General features: G+C 40.4%; 2 protein-coding genes across 3 annotated transcripts in view; both read left to right on the top strand.

The window, feature by feature from the left end:
- Positions 1–11,518, top strand: part of tmtc1 (transmembrane O-mannosyltransferase targeting cadherins 1) — a 51,053-nt gene extending 39,535 nt beyond the window's left edge. Inside the window, exons 13-20 of the mRNA XM_017494621.2 lie at positions 651–759; positions 977–1,079; positions 1,737–1,872; positions 3,916–4,060; positions 4,429–4,566; positions 6,814–6,936; positions 9,421–9,498; positions 10,425–11,518. Coding sequence (XP_017350110.1) covers positions 651–759; positions 977–1,079; positions 1,737–1,872; positions 3,916–4,060; positions 4,429–4,566; positions 6,814–6,936; positions 9,421–9,498; positions 10,425–10,547 — 955 coding nt within the window. The 3' untranslated portion in view covers positions 10,548–11,518. The remainder of the gene's footprint in view (positions 1–650; positions 760–976; positions 1,080–1,736; positions 1,873–3,915; positions 4,061–4,428; positions 4,567–6,813; positions 6,937–9,420; positions 9,499–10,424) is intronic.
- Positions 1–18,778, top strand: part of ovch1 (ovochymase 1) — a 136,099-nt gene that overhangs the window by 115,221 nt on the left and 2,100 nt on the right. The window contains exons 2-10 of one of the 2 annotated variants that reach the window (XM_017494590.3): positions 14,190–14,299; positions 14,442–14,531; positions 14,658–14,841; positions 15,567–15,642; positions 16,284–16,473; positions 17,223–17,362; positions 17,521–17,674; positions 17,760–17,798; positions 17,977–18,012. In XM_017494590.3, coding sequence (XP_017350079.1) covers positions 14,197–14,299; positions 14,442–14,531; positions 14,658–14,841; positions 15,567–15,642; positions 16,284–16,473; positions 17,223–17,362; positions 17,521–17,674; positions 17,760–17,798; positions 17,977–18,012 — 1,012 coding nt within the window. In that variant the 5' untranslated portion in view covers positions 14,190–14,196. Of the gene's footprint in view, positions 1–14,167; positions 14,300–14,441; positions 14,532–14,657; positions 14,842–15,566; positions 15,643–16,283; positions 16,474–17,222; positions 17,363–17,520; positions 17,675–17,759; positions 17,799–17,976; positions 18,013–18,778 lie in introns of those variants that run through there. The other variant, XM_017494591.3, reaches the window with a different exon arrangement.

Genomic DNA, 18,778 nt, shown 5'->3' with positions numbered 1-18,778 from the left:
TTGGTCCGCAGCACTTCCAGTCTTTTGGAATTTGTGTCGTGTATGTGATGTGCTCGCCATGTTTCCTGTTAAAGTCCATCGCAACCTTGCGACAGCTTCCTGATCCAGCCATGAGAATGATTTCAATACGTTCTTCTTTTGTCAAAGGCGATCTTAAAAGTTATCTGGGAAAAAATATATATAATACAAAAGTAAATAAATGGAAACGTACGGAGACTTTGGGACACCCTGAACAATGTAAAATAGGTTGAATGCAGTTTAAAGAGAAATAATATAAGATGTCAAAGAAAATGTAAGCAAATCAGAAAAAAAAAATTCAATACAATAAAAGTTCAGTACTGCCACTGAGGATTAAAATCACAGGCTTAACTTTACGCTGGATGAAACAGGGAAGTTTTACAAATGTTTAATGACGTAAAAAAAGCACCATTTATAAACATCCTTTTGTTATCATGGCCTGTTTTGTGTACATCCGTGACGTGCGTGTAATTCCGGGTAAGTCCACTGCAGTTCCAGGTTGTAACACTAACACAAAATGTGAAAAAGGTTCAAGGGGGGTGAATACTTATGCTGAAGTGCAGTATAGTCTTGTACATGTGCATCACTGTAGCTCCTATTCTTCTAATAATATCTGGAACGACGATGCGCAGGTCGCAGGGGAAGGAGGAAAAGGCTGAGCACATGCTAAAGGAATCGATTCGCTTCGGGCCACAGTTTGCTGACGCCTACTCCAGCTTAGCGTCTCTCTACGCTGACCAGGTATCTCCTTCTTCTCTCTTTCTTCCCCTCCTCACTTTCTCTCTGTGTATCTGTTCATCCCGCTACCTCTCTGAACACCTTTCTATTCCCACCATCAGTCTTGTATCTTTCCATTACATTGTTTCTACAACTAGCTTCTCCTAGTACGGAATAAATCAGAGAGTAAAAGCTGTACTGACGTGTGTGTGTGTGTGTGTGTGTGTGTGTGGGGTTGCAGAAGCGGTTTGCAGAAGCGAATGAGATTTACACAAAGGGTATCGAGAATTGTCCAGACAGTTCTGACCTCCACAACAACTACGGCGTGTTCCTGGTGGACACGGGTCAGTGCCTGAAATCATCTCAGTACCTCAACAACTGCCAAACAGCATTTACAGGCCACTCCAGAAATATTGGCACCCTACATGAAAACGAGTATAATGAATATTCACGGATAGAAAGAATACTGACTGGATAGTTGGGTTTTAACGCAACATTTTTTTGCCCAAAAAAAAAAAAAAAAAAGTTTGTTACGAAATTATTGGCACCCCAAAATGAATGTTTGATATGTAATAATAAAATAGCAGCACTGATCCTCGTACTGTATCATTGCATAGATTTATATAGAGATCATGGTATTATCTGAACACAACATCTCTCTTACTGTAGTTCCAATGACTGCTTTTTTTTCTTCTTTGCAACACACTGTAGTTTAATTTATTTAAATAAATGATTTGATTTTTTTTGCATTTGTTATATATATTCTATAAGGGCTTCAATAATAATAATACATTTTCTTATGTTTTGGAGCAAAACTATTATTATAATGTTTTTTTTTTCATTAGAGAAAAGGTCATTAATTAATTCAAATCTAATTGTTCAAGTGGATTTTTTTTTGGTCTATTCTCGTGCCAGTAGTTTTGGATTTCGAGCTGTATGATCACGTTCTGATATTATACTGATTTCAATACCTTGAAATGGCCCTCGTGCTTCTCCCTCAGGTGATGGCGAGCGAGCGGCCGTTCATTACCAGCATGCCGTGCAGTTGAAGCCCTCTCACTACGTTGCCATGGTGAATCTGGCCCGTCTGATGCGCTCCTCTAACGGCAGTAAAGAGGCAGAGATCTGGTATAAACGGTAAGCTGAGGAACTGCTCGATTCGGTCGGAGATATGAAGCGCTCAGATTAGGGTGATGGTAAAGTCGGTAGTGAAGTAATGAAGTAACGATTTCAGGTATAAAATGCAGTATATAGTAAATAAAACAAGGCGGCTTGTGCATGGCCGTTGTACGCTCTAAATAAACAGGAAGTGATGGGTTTGTTTGACAGGATTAGAGAGGAGTTAGTGATTTATCTCAATGAAAGCATCTGTGATTGATGGCTGATGTTCAACCAGATCTTCCGGTTCAACCAACGGATTTCTTTACAAAATAAACAACAACGAAGGAATGGGACTGAAAAAAAGGGAAGAGGCGTGAACATCAGCGTGGCTTTTCACTGCTCCAGAAACCAGCGCACTGGTCTTAACTAGATTGAAGATAATAAATTGCAGATCATTTAACATAATCTTTGATTTCATCTTTTTTTTTTGTGATTGCCAAAAAGTCCTTAAGCACAAATCTGCTCCGAAGCAGCCTTTAAACATGATTGTATTTTGTATTTAGTAGCGTTATTTATTAGGAACACCGGTACTTCTGTTCATTCATGCAGTTATCCAATCAGCCAATCATGTGGCAGCGGCACAGAGCATACAATCATGCAGATACGGGTCAAGAGCTTCTGTTAATAACACCAAAAAGAGGAAAGAAATGTGATTGCAGTGACTCTGACGGTGGCATGGGTTGAAATCTCTAGCACCTTTAGGGTGTTTGATTCGTTTCCTGCAGTGAGTCGATTCAGAGATGATTCATTTTCTCACTTCACTTGGAAGCTCTCAGACACTCTCAGACCGGTTGTTTGGGTTCACACCCGAGTGCGATAGCCGTGCTCTCACCTGCCTAAACAACCAGAAAACATGCCTGGGCTCCATTTGAACAGAATAAACACTGCATATGAAAGCACTCTAATTAATTGTAGACCTGCACACACAGTGCAATTTCATGACCTTGGTGTTTTGTTTCCTTCTTAACCTAAAGTTTTTTTCTACAATGTAAGAACAAACAAAATCATTTAGTGTCCTTCAAGTGTGATAAATTATACTAAATATACTTCTCTGAGAAGGACGTTTTGCATTCGCACCTCCTGGGTTGCAGGTTCGAATCCCGCCTCCGCCCTGTGTGCGGAGTTTGCATGTTCTCCCTGTGCTTCATGGGGCTTCCTCCGGGTACTCTGCTTTCCTCCCGCCGTCCAAATACGTGTGTTGCAGGCTGATTGACTTTTCCAAATTGTCCGTAGTGTGTGAAGTGTGTGAATGCGTGTGCAGTTGTGTAATGGATTTGCCCCCCCGTCCAGGGTGTGTCCCGCCTCGTGCCCCGAGTTCCCTGGGATAGACTCCAGGCTCCCAGTGACCCTGTGTAGGATAAACAGTACGGAAAATGGACGGATGGATGGATACCTCTCTGAGATGTTGTGATCTTTTCATTAAATTATTATTATTATTATTTTTTAAATATTTGCATTCTGAATTGAAGCAGCTGATGTGATGTTAAATTTTTTTTGTTTTTTTTAAAAATGGTCAAATTAAAAAATATATCTTTTTAGTGTAAATATATTTATTTTTTTTATAAATAAAAAATATTCTTTTTCAAATTTAATAAACAATATTTTTTTCATATTTGCTATAATTATATATAAATAATTATTTTAAATATTTGAATATGATAAATGCTCATATTTTTGTAAAATAACAATACAATTTTGTTAAATTAGTTTATTAAAAAACAGTTTATTATATATTTTTTATTATTATTATGAATATTAACATTTATTATTGTAATATTATTCTTATTTATATTTATTATATATTTATATACAGTTATATTCTTTTTTTAATGAGCACTACTTTGGCAGTTTATGAGCAAAGCTCTACAGCATGTCACGATGCTTAGAAATGTGTTTTGTAGAAATGCTTTAGAGAATCATGATATGATATTTTTTGTCATATCGCCCACCACTAGTGCAGAACCACATGTACAAGGCTCAGTGTGTGTGTGTGTGTGTGTGTGTGTGTGTGTGATGCAGGGCGCTGCAGGTGGTGCGTAAGGTGGATATCCTGACTCCTCTGGGAGCGCTGTACTATAACACGGGCCGCTACGAGGAGGCTCTGCAGCTGTACCGAGAGGCCGCGTCGCTGCAGCCGGACAACCAGGACGTCTGGCTCGCTCTGGTGAGAGCTCTGTTAAACAGTCTCTTAATCCTGGCGTGTAAAAACATCCCCTGTCTGTATTGTGGAACAACAACAAACCGGATTCACGTTGATCGGAAATGACGGTGTGATCAGATTTTCTAGGATGTGTGTTGAACTTTGCGTGGTTTGTGTTTGGAAAAAGAAACGGCTTTACATGAAGTCACTGTGCTGTGATTAGTTATTATGGAGGCTGGGAGAGATGAGGCTTTCTGGCACACGGCTCACAGACTGGAGCAGCGTAATGAAGTCTCTGCAGACCCCGCGCTGTGATTTACATCAGCGTCTGAGCCGCTTTGTGGTGCCGAGTGCACAAAAATCGCATTCTCTTTCTTTTTCTGTGTGTTCAGGCTCAGGTGTTGGCGATGGCAGGTCGTGCGAAAGAAGCTGAGAAAATGACTCTGGGCATCATTGCGAAAAGCAACAGCTGTATAGAGTGTTACCGCCTGCTGTCTGCTATCTACAGCAAGCAGGGAAACTACACTGAGGTGTGTGTGTGTGTGTGTGTGTGTGTGTGTGTGTGTGTGTGTGTGTGTGTGTGATGATGAGCATCTTTAAATATTTTGTGTTAATTAATAACCACTCAGGATTTAAAATATTTATATCAGCAAAGCCTTTGAGCTCGACTCGGATATTAGATTTTGGTTGCGTCTCCTTTCCCTGAACTGAGAATAAAATACAGGATCTCTCTCTCTCTCTTTCTCTCTCTATCTATCTATCTTTTTCTTTTTTTTTTTTTTTAAATCTTAAATGCAGTATGAAGTAAATAAAGTGATTCACTTCTGTGAATATTTCGACACATTAGTGATGCACCAAAATGAAAAGTCCTGGCGAAGACACTGAAAGGCAACACCCACTGGACTAAGGTTGTTTTTATTATTTTTTTAATGTACAGTTGTGCCCAAAAGTGTGCATACCCGTTGCAGAATCTGCTAAATCTTAATACTGTTAACAAAATAAGACGAATCATAAAAATCCCATGTTGTTATTTATTTAGTTCGGTCCTGAATAAGCTGTTTCTCATTACAGATGTTTACATATAGTCCACAAGACACAATAATAACTGAATTTACACAAATGAACCAGTTCAAAGGTTTACACACTCTCGATTATTAATACCGCGTGTCGTTGCCTGGATGATCAGAGACTGTGTTTATGTTTTGTGAGAGTTGTTCATGAGTCCCTTGTTTATCCTGAGCAGTTAATCCGCCCACTGTTCTTCAGAAAAATCCTCCAGGTCCTGCAAATTCTTCACTTTTCCAGCATCTTCTGTATATCCGAGCCCTTTCCAGCAGAGTTTATATGATGTTGAGACCCATCTTTTCACACTGAGGATGACTGAGGGACTCGTACACGACTGTTACAAAAGTGTAAACATTCACTGAGGCTCAAGATGGTAACACGATGCATTAAGAGCCAGGGGGGTGTAAACTTTTGAACAGGATGATTGGTGTAAATTGTTATTTTGTTTAAAGACCCCCCCACACACACACACACACCCCCCATTTAGTACCACCCTTCAGATGCTAAATAAGTCAGTTACATGTCTCCCAGAAGACAAAATACTAATAAAATTATTAAAAATGATAAACAGTCGCTGATCATCCAGGTAATGACACGCGGTATTAAGAATCGAGCGTGTGTAAACTTTTGAACTGGTTAATTTGTGTAAATTCAGTTATTATTGTGTCTTGTGGACTACATGTAAACATCTGTTATGTGAAACAGCTTATTCAGGACCGAACTAAATAAATAACAACATGGGATTTTTATGATCCTATTTTGTTAACAGTATTAAGATTTAGCAGATTCTGCAAGGGGTGTGCAAACTTTTGAGCACAATTGTATTCTTTTTTTTTTTTTAACTAATTGGACAGACGCCATTGGCATGTTAGCAGGGACTTTTCTTTTGGCTTCTGTTGTTTTGCCGTCTGCCTACTTTGATTTTTGACTGACTAAATTTGTCCACAAACACGTCCACGCGTCTGCAGCGAGGCGATCGCCGGAGCTAGACGAAAGCACGAAGTCTTTCCTTGCCGAGTCAGTCTAGAGAGATCACCATGGTGACTGGGAAGTTTAAAGCTGCAGATAAGAGGCTCTCTTCGATATGAAGGAGAACAAAGGATTATTAGTTAACAACCGAATGCGAAATAATCAGCCTTGTGTTTTAGACACGCCCACCTGAGTCGCACCAATGAAAACCTGGCCAGAGATGCAGTGTTTAATGAGCGTTGGTAACGTTGTTAATATTCTAATGCAGTCTAATTCTAATTCAGTTCTTGTACTTTCATAATGCTGAATGTTTTAATCAACTGACAATGGAAACCTGAGGAACGTATACAGGCGATGCTTATTTTTGCTGTATCGAAACTGTATCGCATCGAGACACCGCCGCCGCTGCATCGTTACCTATCGAAACTCGGGGTTGTGTATCGTTACACTCCTAGTAGATATGTGTGAGTGAATGTTTGAATAAAGGTCTAGAGATGTGGTACAGCTGTGGCTATGAATAATTACCAAGTGACCAAATGACTAAAATATGAATAAACTTTTAATAGTTTGTAATAAATCTAAATTTAAATGAGCTGTTTTTTTTTTAAAAACTTGACTATAAAACATTGGAATGAAATTTGGGTGAAAAGTGGTGTGTTTTATTATTTTTGTGTGTGTGTGTGTGTGTGTGTGTGTGTGTGTGTGTGTGTGTGTGTGTGTGTGTGTGTGTGTGTGTGTTACAGGCGTTGGATGCTTTAGATAGAGCGCTCCAGCAGGAGCCGATGGACCCCACAGTGAAAGCGGAGATTCACTTCTCCATGGGCAACCAACTCCGAGAGATGAATGAGCTAGACAGAGCCTTTGAGGTGCTTTGACCTCTCTCTCTCTCTCTCTCTCTCTCTCTCTCTCTCTCCCCTTCACTCCCCCCTCTCTTTCTCTTTCTCCCTCTCTCTTTTGCCCTCTCTCTTTCTCTCTCTCTCTCCCCTTCCCCCCTCTCTCTTTCTCTTTCTCCCTCTCCCCCCCCCTCTTTCTCTCTCTCCCTCTCTTTCTCTCTCCTTCTCTTTATCTCCCTCTCTGTCTCTCTCTCTATCTCCCTCTCTCTCTCTCTCCCTCTCTCTCTCTCTCTCTCTCTCCCTTCCTCTCTCTTTCCCCCCTCTCTCTTTCTCTCCCTCTCTTTCTCGCTCTGTCTTCCCCCCCCCCCTCCTTTTCTTTCCCTCTCTCGTGCTCTCTCTCTCTCTCTCTCTCTTTCTTTACACATTTTTCCTTTCTCCTCTTTTTATTAATTCGCTCAGTTCACGCATTCCCCTTCATTTTCCTTCTCGGCCGTTTCTTTTCTTTCACAGCTCTTCGACTCTATTTAGTGAAAAGTCCGAGTCTTTGTGAAATGAACAAACACTGTAAGTAGGTAGGAAATGAAAAGAAACAAACAGTCTTTAGAAAAAGCTCACGGGCTTCAGAAGGAAGCACAACAAAATTCCAAAGCAGTGAGCGAGAGAGAGAGAGAGAGTGAGAGAGAGAGCGAGAGAGCCTCCGCGTCTTGATGTCTCTTTGCAACAGCCCGATAACTGACACTAAAATAACCACACTCTCTTATCTCAAGCCACACACGGCTCATTTTTGGAGAACTCCCGCGGTCTCCGTTTTAATCAAGTGTAACGTTTACCTTCCTCAGCTCGATTCTGCTTCAGCTGGCCTGATCTGGTAATCCCACTCGTTTCCTGTAAATACAGCTCTTTTGGCTGTTCTCCTTGTGCTTGGACAGACTCCAGCTCTCCTGGCCTTCGTCCGTGTCTTATTTTGGCCTCTGAAGGCTGCTATCAGGTTTAGAGGTTGACAATAAAGATGTACTCAGTTCCGCTGGACAATTTTGGGTCAAGACAAAAAAAAAAAAAGTATAAAAGAAAGTATACAGTATAGAGTTACTTTGTGCTGTGATATAAGCATTGGAGGAGACTGAAATAAGCTTTTAAACCCAGAGGGAGTGTAGAGAAAGCCTGAGTGACTGAACTCAAATCTTGTCAATATTAGATCAGGGTGGAAATATGTCCTGGAAAATCCTGGAACAGAGTCATGGAAAACACCTTGGGATTGAGAAAACCCATCAAATGTCCTGGAAGCTTTTAGATTAGTAAGATTATTAGTAAGTAATTTTATTTCTTTATACTACAGTGCGGTTGAATTGTTGAAGTCTCGATTCTGATTGGTCAAAATGTGTTAATGAATTTTCTATAACATAGGAAAGTCTTCAGGACAGAGGGCTTTGTGGATTCTCTTTAACATGACACAGCATTTTTCTCTCATTTGGTCTTATCCATCCTGAAAATGTGTTTCTTATGAAATAATTGTGATGAGTTTCGATGATTCTGGTGCTAGTTTGTCGGTTGGTGCCGTTTTCATTATTCCTCTGAGAAATGAGTGTTTGTGTGCTGCGCCGACATCACAGACAGACATTTTTATTGCTAGAGCAGTCGTGATGGTGTTTTTAATAGCGGAAAAAAATTAAACAGGAATAGCAGTCAGGTTTTTTTCTGGCGATAATCAGAGTCATATTAAAGAGAAATCCAGCAGAGAAGTAGCGGAGACAGACATTGGTGACAATGTTGGACTCAAAGCTCCAGAATACACACCAGGTTACACTGCGTTTTCAGTATTACGTTTTGACGTTGCTTTGACGGCTCGGGGTTACTGATCAGAAGATCGGGAGTTCAAGCCCCAGCACTGCAAAGCTGCCACTGCTGGGCCCTTGAGCAAGGCACTTAACCCTCTGTACTCCAGGGGCGCCGTATCATGGCTGACCCTGCGCTCTGACCCCAGCTTCCTGACATGAGGTATGCGAAGAAAAGAATTTCACTGTGCTGTAATGTATTTGTGATCAATAAAGACTCATTACTCATTAGCATGAAGGTTGAAGCTTTGAGCAGAGTGTAGATGAGGAGATGAGAGAGGACTAAAGCGCCGCTGCATCGCTCTCTCTAGGTAGAGATGGATAAATCCACTGCACCACTAACAGCAGATATTTGAGTGGCATTGTGAGTAATGTAGGAAAACATTAATTGAATATAGTCCCAACATGTCGATGAATGAAGTTTAAACTAAAAAAAAAAAAATGCAACATGTTAATTAATTATAACGCTCGTTATATATAGGCCGATTGTGTAGATTTTTCCTTTAAGGTCAGCAAAAGTTAGTGCAGCAGCATCTTTAAAAATGTTGTGGGAAAAGTCCTGGAGAATAATGTCCTAATATTGGAGCAAGCTAGAGGATTTGTGTGCGTGCATGTGTGTGCATGTGTGTGCTTGTTAGTGTTGTTACTGAGGAACAAGCTGGCTGATGCGTATTTTCTTCCACAGAGCTACAAACTCGCTGTTGCGCTCAAGCCTGACCAATCACAAGCTTGGATGAACATGGGAGGAATACAGCATATCAAGGTATATTCAAAACATCTGCCTACTTACGAACGAGGGCATTTCAGTTCATCTGATATCGGATGCTTTCTTAGGAAGACAGTAATGTGCAAAGCATTACTGGATCGCTTGAATACAACCTGCCAAACTTCACGCATTTCGCATAAGAACTCCGCATTTTAACAAATACGCCAGAAGAGCAGTGACCCCCCCCCCCCCCCCCCCCGCCCCCCCCAAAAAAGCAAATGAGGCAATCAGCGTCTGCATCTGGAATGACTGATTGACAATTGTGCAGCTATTTTCAACTCACTGGTATTCACTGACCCCCTGGACATCTGACCAATCAGAGCACAGTATGAAAGGAGGAGTTTAGAATGAATCCTTTAGAATGAATCATTGAACGAGTCATTTGTGACACTGAGGGGAAAAAATGTTATGCTACAGTTTAAATTTTGAGCACAATAAAGTGTTTTTTGACCTTGGATGCATGAAAATCTATTTTCTATGAGACCTTTAAAACAAAACTAGGCATGTTTCAAAACTATAATAATAGGTGCACTTTAAATAAAAATGACAATAAAAATACAGGTACGACCGTACAAAATATCATGAATGCAAAGTACAGCACATACAAATATCGTACTTTTCTACTTTCCTGCATGTAAAATTTTCTAGTTTCTACGTCGTATCTAAAACAGAGAAGTTTTTTTTCTCCCCAAGTGCCTGGTGGTTACTGTATAACCCTGTATATACACGCACAGCATTAAAAAAAAAAAAAAAAATCATCTTAGACAAGAGATGTACTGCGTTTTCCCCCTTTTTAACATCCCCTCGCTTTATTCCTCTCTGGGGTTGGTAGGTCTACATTACTGTCTCTCATGAGGGTAATCAATGCTTATTCTCATTTAAAAATGATTGACAGGTTGCTTAAGATGTGCCTGTTCTTGCAGGGAGACTATGTAGCCGCAAGAACGTACTACCAAAGAGCTCTCCTGCTCTCTCCTGGCTCCAAGCTGCTGAAGGAGAACCTGGCCAAGCTGGACAGACTGGAGAAGAAACTGCAGGGAGGATAAAGGAGCCTTTAAAACACAATCAGGAGATTACCTTACCGAGGGCTTGAAGAGTCGATACCGAGATTCTGAGCTGACTGCTGTAGAAGCACCTTCAGTAATCAATGGTGCTGGGGAAGAAATCTGTAAAAGGAGATCCAAGGCTAACGTTAAGGCTCCACACTGCAATAGTGTGGTGCATCATATGGTAGCCTCATCGACTCATTGTATCTTTAGCTTTATCTGATCTCTGATCAGAACATTTTGAAGGCCCCTTGCAAAAACGTGTATCTCATTAATCTGCTGCATCTCACATACTCGAGGAGCTTTCATCCAAATCAACAGGATCAACAGGACAGGGGCTCTTAGAGCTGGAACGCTCTCTGAATATGTTCTGTGAACATGACGCCGCTCTCCATTTGATCGGAAAGTGTTTTTTTGTTTGTTGTTACGTTTTTGTTTGTGGGTTTTTTGTTTTTTTGGTTTTTTTTGGGTGCAGTTTTTATCCGTGATTGTACGACTGACTTTGAATCATGTATAAACTTGCTTAGATAAAAATAAATGACACGGTCATTTTCTGCGCCAAGTATGTCACCCTGTTTCTATTGAGTTATTTAAACATTTTTCCCTTTTCTTTTTTTTTCTTCCTTTTTTTTAAATGGTGAAAGTGTTTTTTCCGATGTGGAATATCCAGAACGACGAACGTCATCGTGAGGAACTGTGCAACGATTTGCATATAAATCTCTTCTTATTTTGCCTATTAATGAAGACTGTTTACGTGACGTGAAACGATATCAAGACGATAGGATGAGGACGTGCTTTTATGACACTCGTATTTTATCCTTGTTTAGTCGTGGTCATCATTCCATTAACGAGTCCTTCATATACTTCGGCTGTCATGGAAGACCTTCAGCAGTAGCAGTGCGTTTCATCTCGTTTCAGAAACCCATGTGAAATCATGTTTGTTTATTTAAATAAAGAATATCCAAAATGTACAGCACGATTATTTCTGAAGGCTTGTATATGGCTCACAGGGATTCCACGCTCACTGTACCTGACACCAATATTTAACGTATGAAAAATTCCCAGGAAATATGAAGAAATGACACTGCTAAAGTTCATTCATTATTATAAATGACTGTAAGTAATACTAGTGTGCCAAGCGTGTTCATTGAACAGGAAATGATTAATGTATGATTATGATTAATTATGATTAATATGATTTCATTTTTACTCTCATAAAGATGTTTACTGGGGAAATGAAGTTCTGAAGTATGAAATGATCATTTAGACAACATCAGAGAAACCGTCTTGAAGGTAACAGATGCTACAAAATCCTCTAACATACAAAAAGTGCTCGCTGAGGAAGCAAAGGATATGAGGCTACGATCGGGCTATTCATAGCTCTGAAAGACAGGATACCTGTAGCTGACGAGCAGATAGCTCCATATTCTGGACACGTGATCCAAAGTGTACAAAGGGGAGAAGATGTAACGATAAGATGACTGTATGTCAGCAGTTTTTACAGAAAATGCTGTGTCATGCATCACTATGTGACTGTTGGAAGGTTTCCCCTACCCCTGACAGTTATGAGGTGTGAAACTGTTTTGAACACCTGTTTCATCGTGTATCATTCATTTCAGCGCTCATTGTAAAACACAACGTGATCATTTGTTCTCTCGGTTTATTAATTCATGCCTTGTTGCCCTTTATTTTAGCATGGCTCCCTCTAGTACAGACAATTCCTGTAGATCATTTCATGGTCAATAAAGTTAAGTAAACAAAATGAGCAAATTAACAAAGTGTGCTTACCCAGAATTAGCCACCTAAAGAGTAGTTTCCTAATAATGTGCATTCAATGTATGTTGACAATCTTCCAGTATAACGTAGATAGGATTAACACTGGCACCAGTGGTGTGTCCAGACATATGGGGCAGAAGCACGAAGTATTGGGTTTTCAGAATATCCGATTTATTGCTTGGTGCAATGTTCATGCATTGCCTCCAGAGTTGATCTGTATTCAAGGTATTTGATCAAAATGCAAATAATAACACAAAGATGGTTTCAGTAAGCCTGAGCTAGATATGTCAGGTCAAGCCAAGTGGGGTTTTACTGTCATTCCTCTACAGAATATAACTCGTAACACTGAAACCAAATGCAGGATCGCGGTGCAACACATAATACAGTAACATGGTACACAGGACTACATATAATGCAAATATAGGACTGAGATTAGTGCATAGTATATAATAAATACTCAGGACAGTGCACGCTAACTAGACAAGACAACACAATAGTACTGGATGGAAGAAACCAGTGCAACCACTTGCCTGTAAACTATAGGCTCCTGATCCTATTCTGTGATTGGGTAGAAAGTGTCATAGCGGCATTACAAAGTGCAGGTGTGCAGTCATGGTTGTAAGATGGGTGTTGGGAAGTGTTTGATTAGTTCAGGTGTGTGTTTGCAGACGCGTGTGTTATAGTCTTGACAGCTTCAGGAAAGAAGCTGTTATGAAGCCTAGTGGTGGAAGCATGGATGCTCTGGTACCTTCTGCAGTGACAAGAGTCCATGTGATGCAAGTCTACAAAACATTCATAGGAGTAAAAGACCTTATGGAGAAGGCATATGAAGTCAGAGTTGGGGTGGCCAAGCTTAATTCAAGATATGGCATCTGCTAGCTTCCTAGTATCTAGGTAAACAATCATGGAAGCAGATTATTGAACTTGATGGGACTCGGTTCGATCCCATCTGTGTAGAGTTTCTGTGTATGTTCTTCCTGTGTTTGTGTTGGTTTTCTCTGGGTTCTCCAGTTTCCTCCAACCTCACAAAAACTTGCCAGTAGGTGGATTGGATAAGATTGCCCTTACTGTATGTGTGTGAGTGTGAACATGTGTGCTTGGTTCTCTGCAATAGACTGCTGTCCTATTCAGTGTGTATTCCCACCTCATACCTGGTGTCCCCCAGGGTAGGCTCTGGATCTCCCAATACCCTGACCAGGATAAAGCAGGGGGCAGTGGTGGCTTAGCAATTAAGACTGGGTTACTGATCAGAAGGTTGGGGGTTCAAGCCCCAGCGCTGCCAAGCTGACATTGTTGGGCCCCTGTCCAAGGGGCACAGAACCCTCTCTCTGCTCCAGTGGTGCTGTAATGTGGCCTGCACTCTGACCCCAACTTCCTGGCATGCTGGGGTATGTGAAGAAAATAATTTCACTGTGCTGTAATGTATATGTGATCAATAAAGACTCATTATCATAATCATTAAAGCAGTTGCTGAATGTGAGTGAGATAGATTATTAAACCGATTAAATGAATTTAACAACATAATTGTACTATTCTAAATGTTACATTCTTTTTTTTTCCATCAGTCTTAAATTCAATTAGCTCTGTAGATACAGGTTGTCCACAAATTCTGTTTCTTACTGGTGAATCAAAGGAATCGAACTCAAGTACGATTCATTACAAACGAAAGAATCGAATCACTAAAGTGAGTCGTATGGATTACAGCGCATGAGTGCTACATAAGATATCGTGCTGCCCCCTTGTGGCCACATGCTAAAGTTTCCCCGCCGTTGACTGTAGGTTGGACTTTAATTAGGTTTTAATTGGTTGCAGGTGTTAAAGCTGGCGGTTTCTCTGACTTATTTAAGCGTTTCGATTAGTAGTGTGGTGATTTATGGCTGTTTATTTTATTTTTAATGCTCTGATAGTAATTATAAGCAGGAAAGTGATGTTTGCTGTTACATGCCTTGTCTTAACGTTATTTAATTGTGGACTCGGTGAGTTGTAACGTACTTATATTCATTCTCCTGAGGTAAATATTGAGGACTTAAGTGTTGAGGTTTAGACACGTAAAATCTGTAGCAATCAATCCTTGTGTGTTTAGTTACATAAAGCTTTGTCTGTCTGTATGTCTGGTAGACATTGAAGCTGGGAAGCTTTCCACTCTGGATGGAGGAACATCACATCCGGTTCCTAATGGAAACCCCACAACTGAAAACAATTTGCACGGTATGATTACAGACTGAACTTTAGCTTATTATTATTATTATTATTATTATTATTATTATTATTATTGTGTCTCCGACTTATTTACTTTGTATGTTGCTGTTAAATCTGTTTTGCTGTTTGGTACAGCTATAGCAGGTATGAGAGCTTTCACTAAGGAGGAGGAGGCGGAGCCACGGATTGTGGGTGGGAAAGAGGCGTGGCCTCACTCATGGCCCTGGCAGGCAGTGCTGTGTTTCGCTGATATGCCAGCCTGTGGTGGTGCCATTCTCAGCCAGTACTGGATTGTCACAGCCAGCCACTGTTTCAGACGGTAAATCTAACCTAATGCAAACTGGATGAGATGAATTTGCTGAATTAGTGTGAGAACTTGAAAGTCATATGATGTGGGTAGAACTTTTCTTTGGAGGCAAGATAGTGGGGGCAGAATGAGGGTGCAGCAGGTAGACTTGCTGCCTCACAGCTCTGGGTCGCTGGTTCGATTCTTAGCATGGGTTGCTGCCGTCTGTGTGGTGTTTTGCATGTTTTCCCAAGTGTTCATGTGGGTTTCTTCTGGTTGGTGGATTGGCTATGATAAATTGCCCCTAGGTGTGAATGTGTGTGACACTGTGTGAGTGGTACTCTGCAGTGGACTGGTATTCATGCCTTGTGCCCAGTGTTCCTGGAATAGACTCTGGATCCACCTTGGATCCAGGATGGTTACAACTATCTAAAGTAGGGCTGATCTGATCCTGTATCAAGGTCAGTGACTGCTGGTTGTGTGATTAGAGATCAGCTTTTAGCCACCCTATATAGCGATTAGCTTGAAAAAACTACTACGGTTGAGCAATGTGTTATATTGCAATGTGATGACCCACCATGTCTCTGATTCACACCACTCAAACATATCCTGTTGAACTTTTATTCCTCGGTATTTCTTAGGTGGTCTATTTGGACCTGCTTTGTGTGGTGTTCAGAGATCTGAATAGGGGTGTGTGTGTGTGTGTGTGTGTGTGTGTGTATGAGGAACACTTTAAGTCTCTCTGCTTCCATTTACAGATATTCTAAAGAATCTTTCTGGTCAGTGAAGGCTGGGAAACATGATATGGAAAATGAACATGAGTCCTGCCAGCAGGTAAGTATATACATGCATCTTAATCACTTTCATACCTCCTGTATTTAGTTTCATTTCAACTCTGAGACTGTCTCGTCAGAGCTGCACTGGTTATCTGTAGCTTCCAGGATCTGTTTTAAAGTCTATTATTTTTAAAGCTTTGAATGGCTTAGCACTTATGTACTTCAGCAAATGTCTTCTGTGACCTGAGATCTGCTAATGTCGCCTTCTAGAAAAGGCCTCTATAAAATAGACAGAGGAGAGAGGCCTCTTTTTGTTGCTCTGCTTCAAAACTGTGGGACTTTATACCACTTTGCATTAAGCATTCACTCTCCATACACTCAGCAGATGAACTGATTAGATGTTTGAAATTGGATGGTCACAGCAGGGTCCAATGTCTGAGGGTTGTGTGTTTGCTCCCTTCTTGTTTTTGAAGTATTTAAGGCTTTCAGGTGAACAAATTAGTAACAAGAACGATTAGACTTATTGGTACAGAGGCATTGCGGTTGACTTGGTGGTTTTTATCTCCTAATTTTTTTTCTACTCATATTCTCACTCTAATCCTTGTCTGTTTTATTACCACACTCTATTTAGTGACCACATTTATGAAAAGTGCTCCATAAATAAGGTTTATGATTAAGCTGTCCTCGTCTTGTGTTCAGAATTCCAAAGTGGTTAAAATCATCACTCACAAGGACTTTAACGGCATAACCAAAGAAAACGACATCGCCCTGCTGAAGCTGCAGACTCCACTGGTGTTTGACGAGTGTGTGAGGCCCATTCCTGTCTGGAGTGGAGACTTGCCTTCACTGAAACGATGTGCCATTACAGGCTGGGGTTCCACCACTGAGAGTAGGTGTCTCTCCAGTGACAATCACAGGCAGATACAAGATTGGAGAACATGTACAGTAGAGTGGGAAGGTTTGCCATCCAGTAGCTTTCAAATGGGGAGAAAAGGAAAATGTGCCTCTATTTGAGTTATAACTGGTTATTGGTCAAGATTAATGTGCCAAGAGGTCTGGGAAAGGTGGAGCAGATGATTCAGGAAGAATGGTTTTATATCTTAACATGCACAATTTGACCATTTTGTTACTTGTGGTGATAAACCTCTGTTTATATATGTATCTATTACTATTAAGTTCATGTTTGTCCTAATGGTATGGAATGTTATAATTGACTGTAGTTGAAAATAAGGAACAAAATTCTGTACTGACACTAGAGGCTCCTTTCCATAAACGCTAAATACATCTGTACAGAAAACCTCATCATATCGAATAGGTTTTTAGTCAGTTTGTGATTTTGTCAGGTTGTTCGTAGAAATGATGTGTTCGAATGAACTCTATAAATCTGCTTGTATGATGTCAGAGTTGCTGTTACAGAAAAGCAATCATTAAATTCTGGCCAATCAAAATTGAGAGCAGCAGCACTGTAGTATAATATTCTGGACTTGATGCTGCATGTATCTGACTTCTCTAGCATCTGTTCTTTGAGATGTGAACAGATGGAGAACAGAGTGACTTTCATTGGAATTTATTCACTTTTTTAAATATAATTTCTTTTTCTTTTTTTAAATCTGCATTTGCATAACACCATCTACCCAGGTGGCCCCCGTGCTGACAAGCTTCAAGAAGCCAACATTACCATATTGGAGTTTGATACTTGCCTCAAACTTTATGGCGGGGTTATCCGTTCCTCCATGATGTGTGCTGGACAGGAAGCAGGAGGTGTGGATGCATGTCAGGTACAGTATAGGATATTACGGGCTTTTGGTCAATTTGATGAATTAAGTCTTCCCCTTCATAAAACCTCCCATTTCTTTCTATTTACATTTCCCTAAACTTGAGTGGCGCTGTAAAGTTGGTGCTAACCCCCACCCCAAAACGGTGTCTTTCTGAACAGGGGGATTCTGGGGGTCCCCTGTCCTGCTTCACAGGAGAGCGGTATGAAGTTGCTGGAATCGTTAGCTGGGGAGTGGGTTGTGGCCGTGCTCAGAAACCAGGGGTCTACACCAGAGTTACTTTTTACACGGAGTGGATTAATTCCATAGTTGATGGTATGACTAAAAAAAAAAAAAAATTTAATCAAAAGCAAAGTCATGTAAATGATGGCATCTACTAATACTTTTCTTCCACCTGAAGATCAACTTGGAGCTGATGTCACATGGAAGACATCAACAGGTAATACTGCTTTTGTATCTTGTTTCTTTTTCCGGTAGGCTTTCCCCCCTCAGCCCCTTCTCTCTACACACTTTGAACACAATTCACCAAAGAAATTTGCCTCTTAATGTGTTTTTTTTTTTTTTTTTTTTTTTTTTTTTTTTTTTCCTTTCTTTTGGGGGCTGGGGTTGGCATGTAGAAAGCAGAAAACTCTTTCCATCCACTAAAGATGAAGGTAAGCTCCTTATTTCTTTAGATTTGTCAGAGGATGCACTGGTGACACTAGACTTGATAAATACATTAGTTCAATACATTCTGTATTGTCAAAATTTGAGGGTTGGAATATTATGGGTTTTATTTGGTATTATACACACCCCCTGCACATATTTTGAGAATTTTTGGGCAGTGAATAGCTCAGTGGTTAAGATTACTGATTGGAAGGTAATGAGTTCAAATCCCAGTACTGCCACTGCTGGGCCCTTGAGCAAGGCCCTTAATCCTCAACTGCTCAGTTGTATAAATGAAATGTAAGTTGATCTGGATAAGGCAGTCTGCCAAAAATGCCATAAATGTAACTATTGGTCATACACCTGCCCAAAGGCACCCTTACAAGTTTACCTTTGTGCCAAAGGCTAATATTCAAGTGATTTTTTTTTTTTTTGTTGTTGTTTGTGTTTTTTTTTTTTTTTATTTATAAGTAACTCAATTAATATTGAAGCGTGCTGCATTGTTTAAATGTTTTAGCATGCTTATGTTTGACATGTCCTTGAATGTGTCAGTTGTGTGTTGTACTAAGCCCTATGGTAATTGGCCTTTGTGGGATTAATATAGTTGTAAACTTGGTGGAGGGGTGTAAGAGATCCAAAAGATTGACTCCGCTTTTTCCCCAGACTGAAATGACAGTGATCATGAGCTATACTGATACTATCATGAGCAACCACACCACTTGATAAACTGTGCTCCATTCTATAACTTCCTGAAATTATAGGAAACTTGAAGGA

Source organism: Ictalurus punctatus, chromosome 19 (genome assembly GCF_001660625.3).
Source record: "Ictalurus punctatus breed USDA103 chromosome 19, Coco_2.0, whole genome shotgun sequence".
Taxonomy (NCBI): Eukaryota; Metazoa; Chordata; class Actinopteri; order Siluriformes; family Ictaluridae; genus Ictalurus; species Ictalurus punctatus.
The sequence above is the reverse complement of the archived record's forward strand: the minus strand, read 5'-3'. Positions and strand labels throughout refer to the sequence as shown.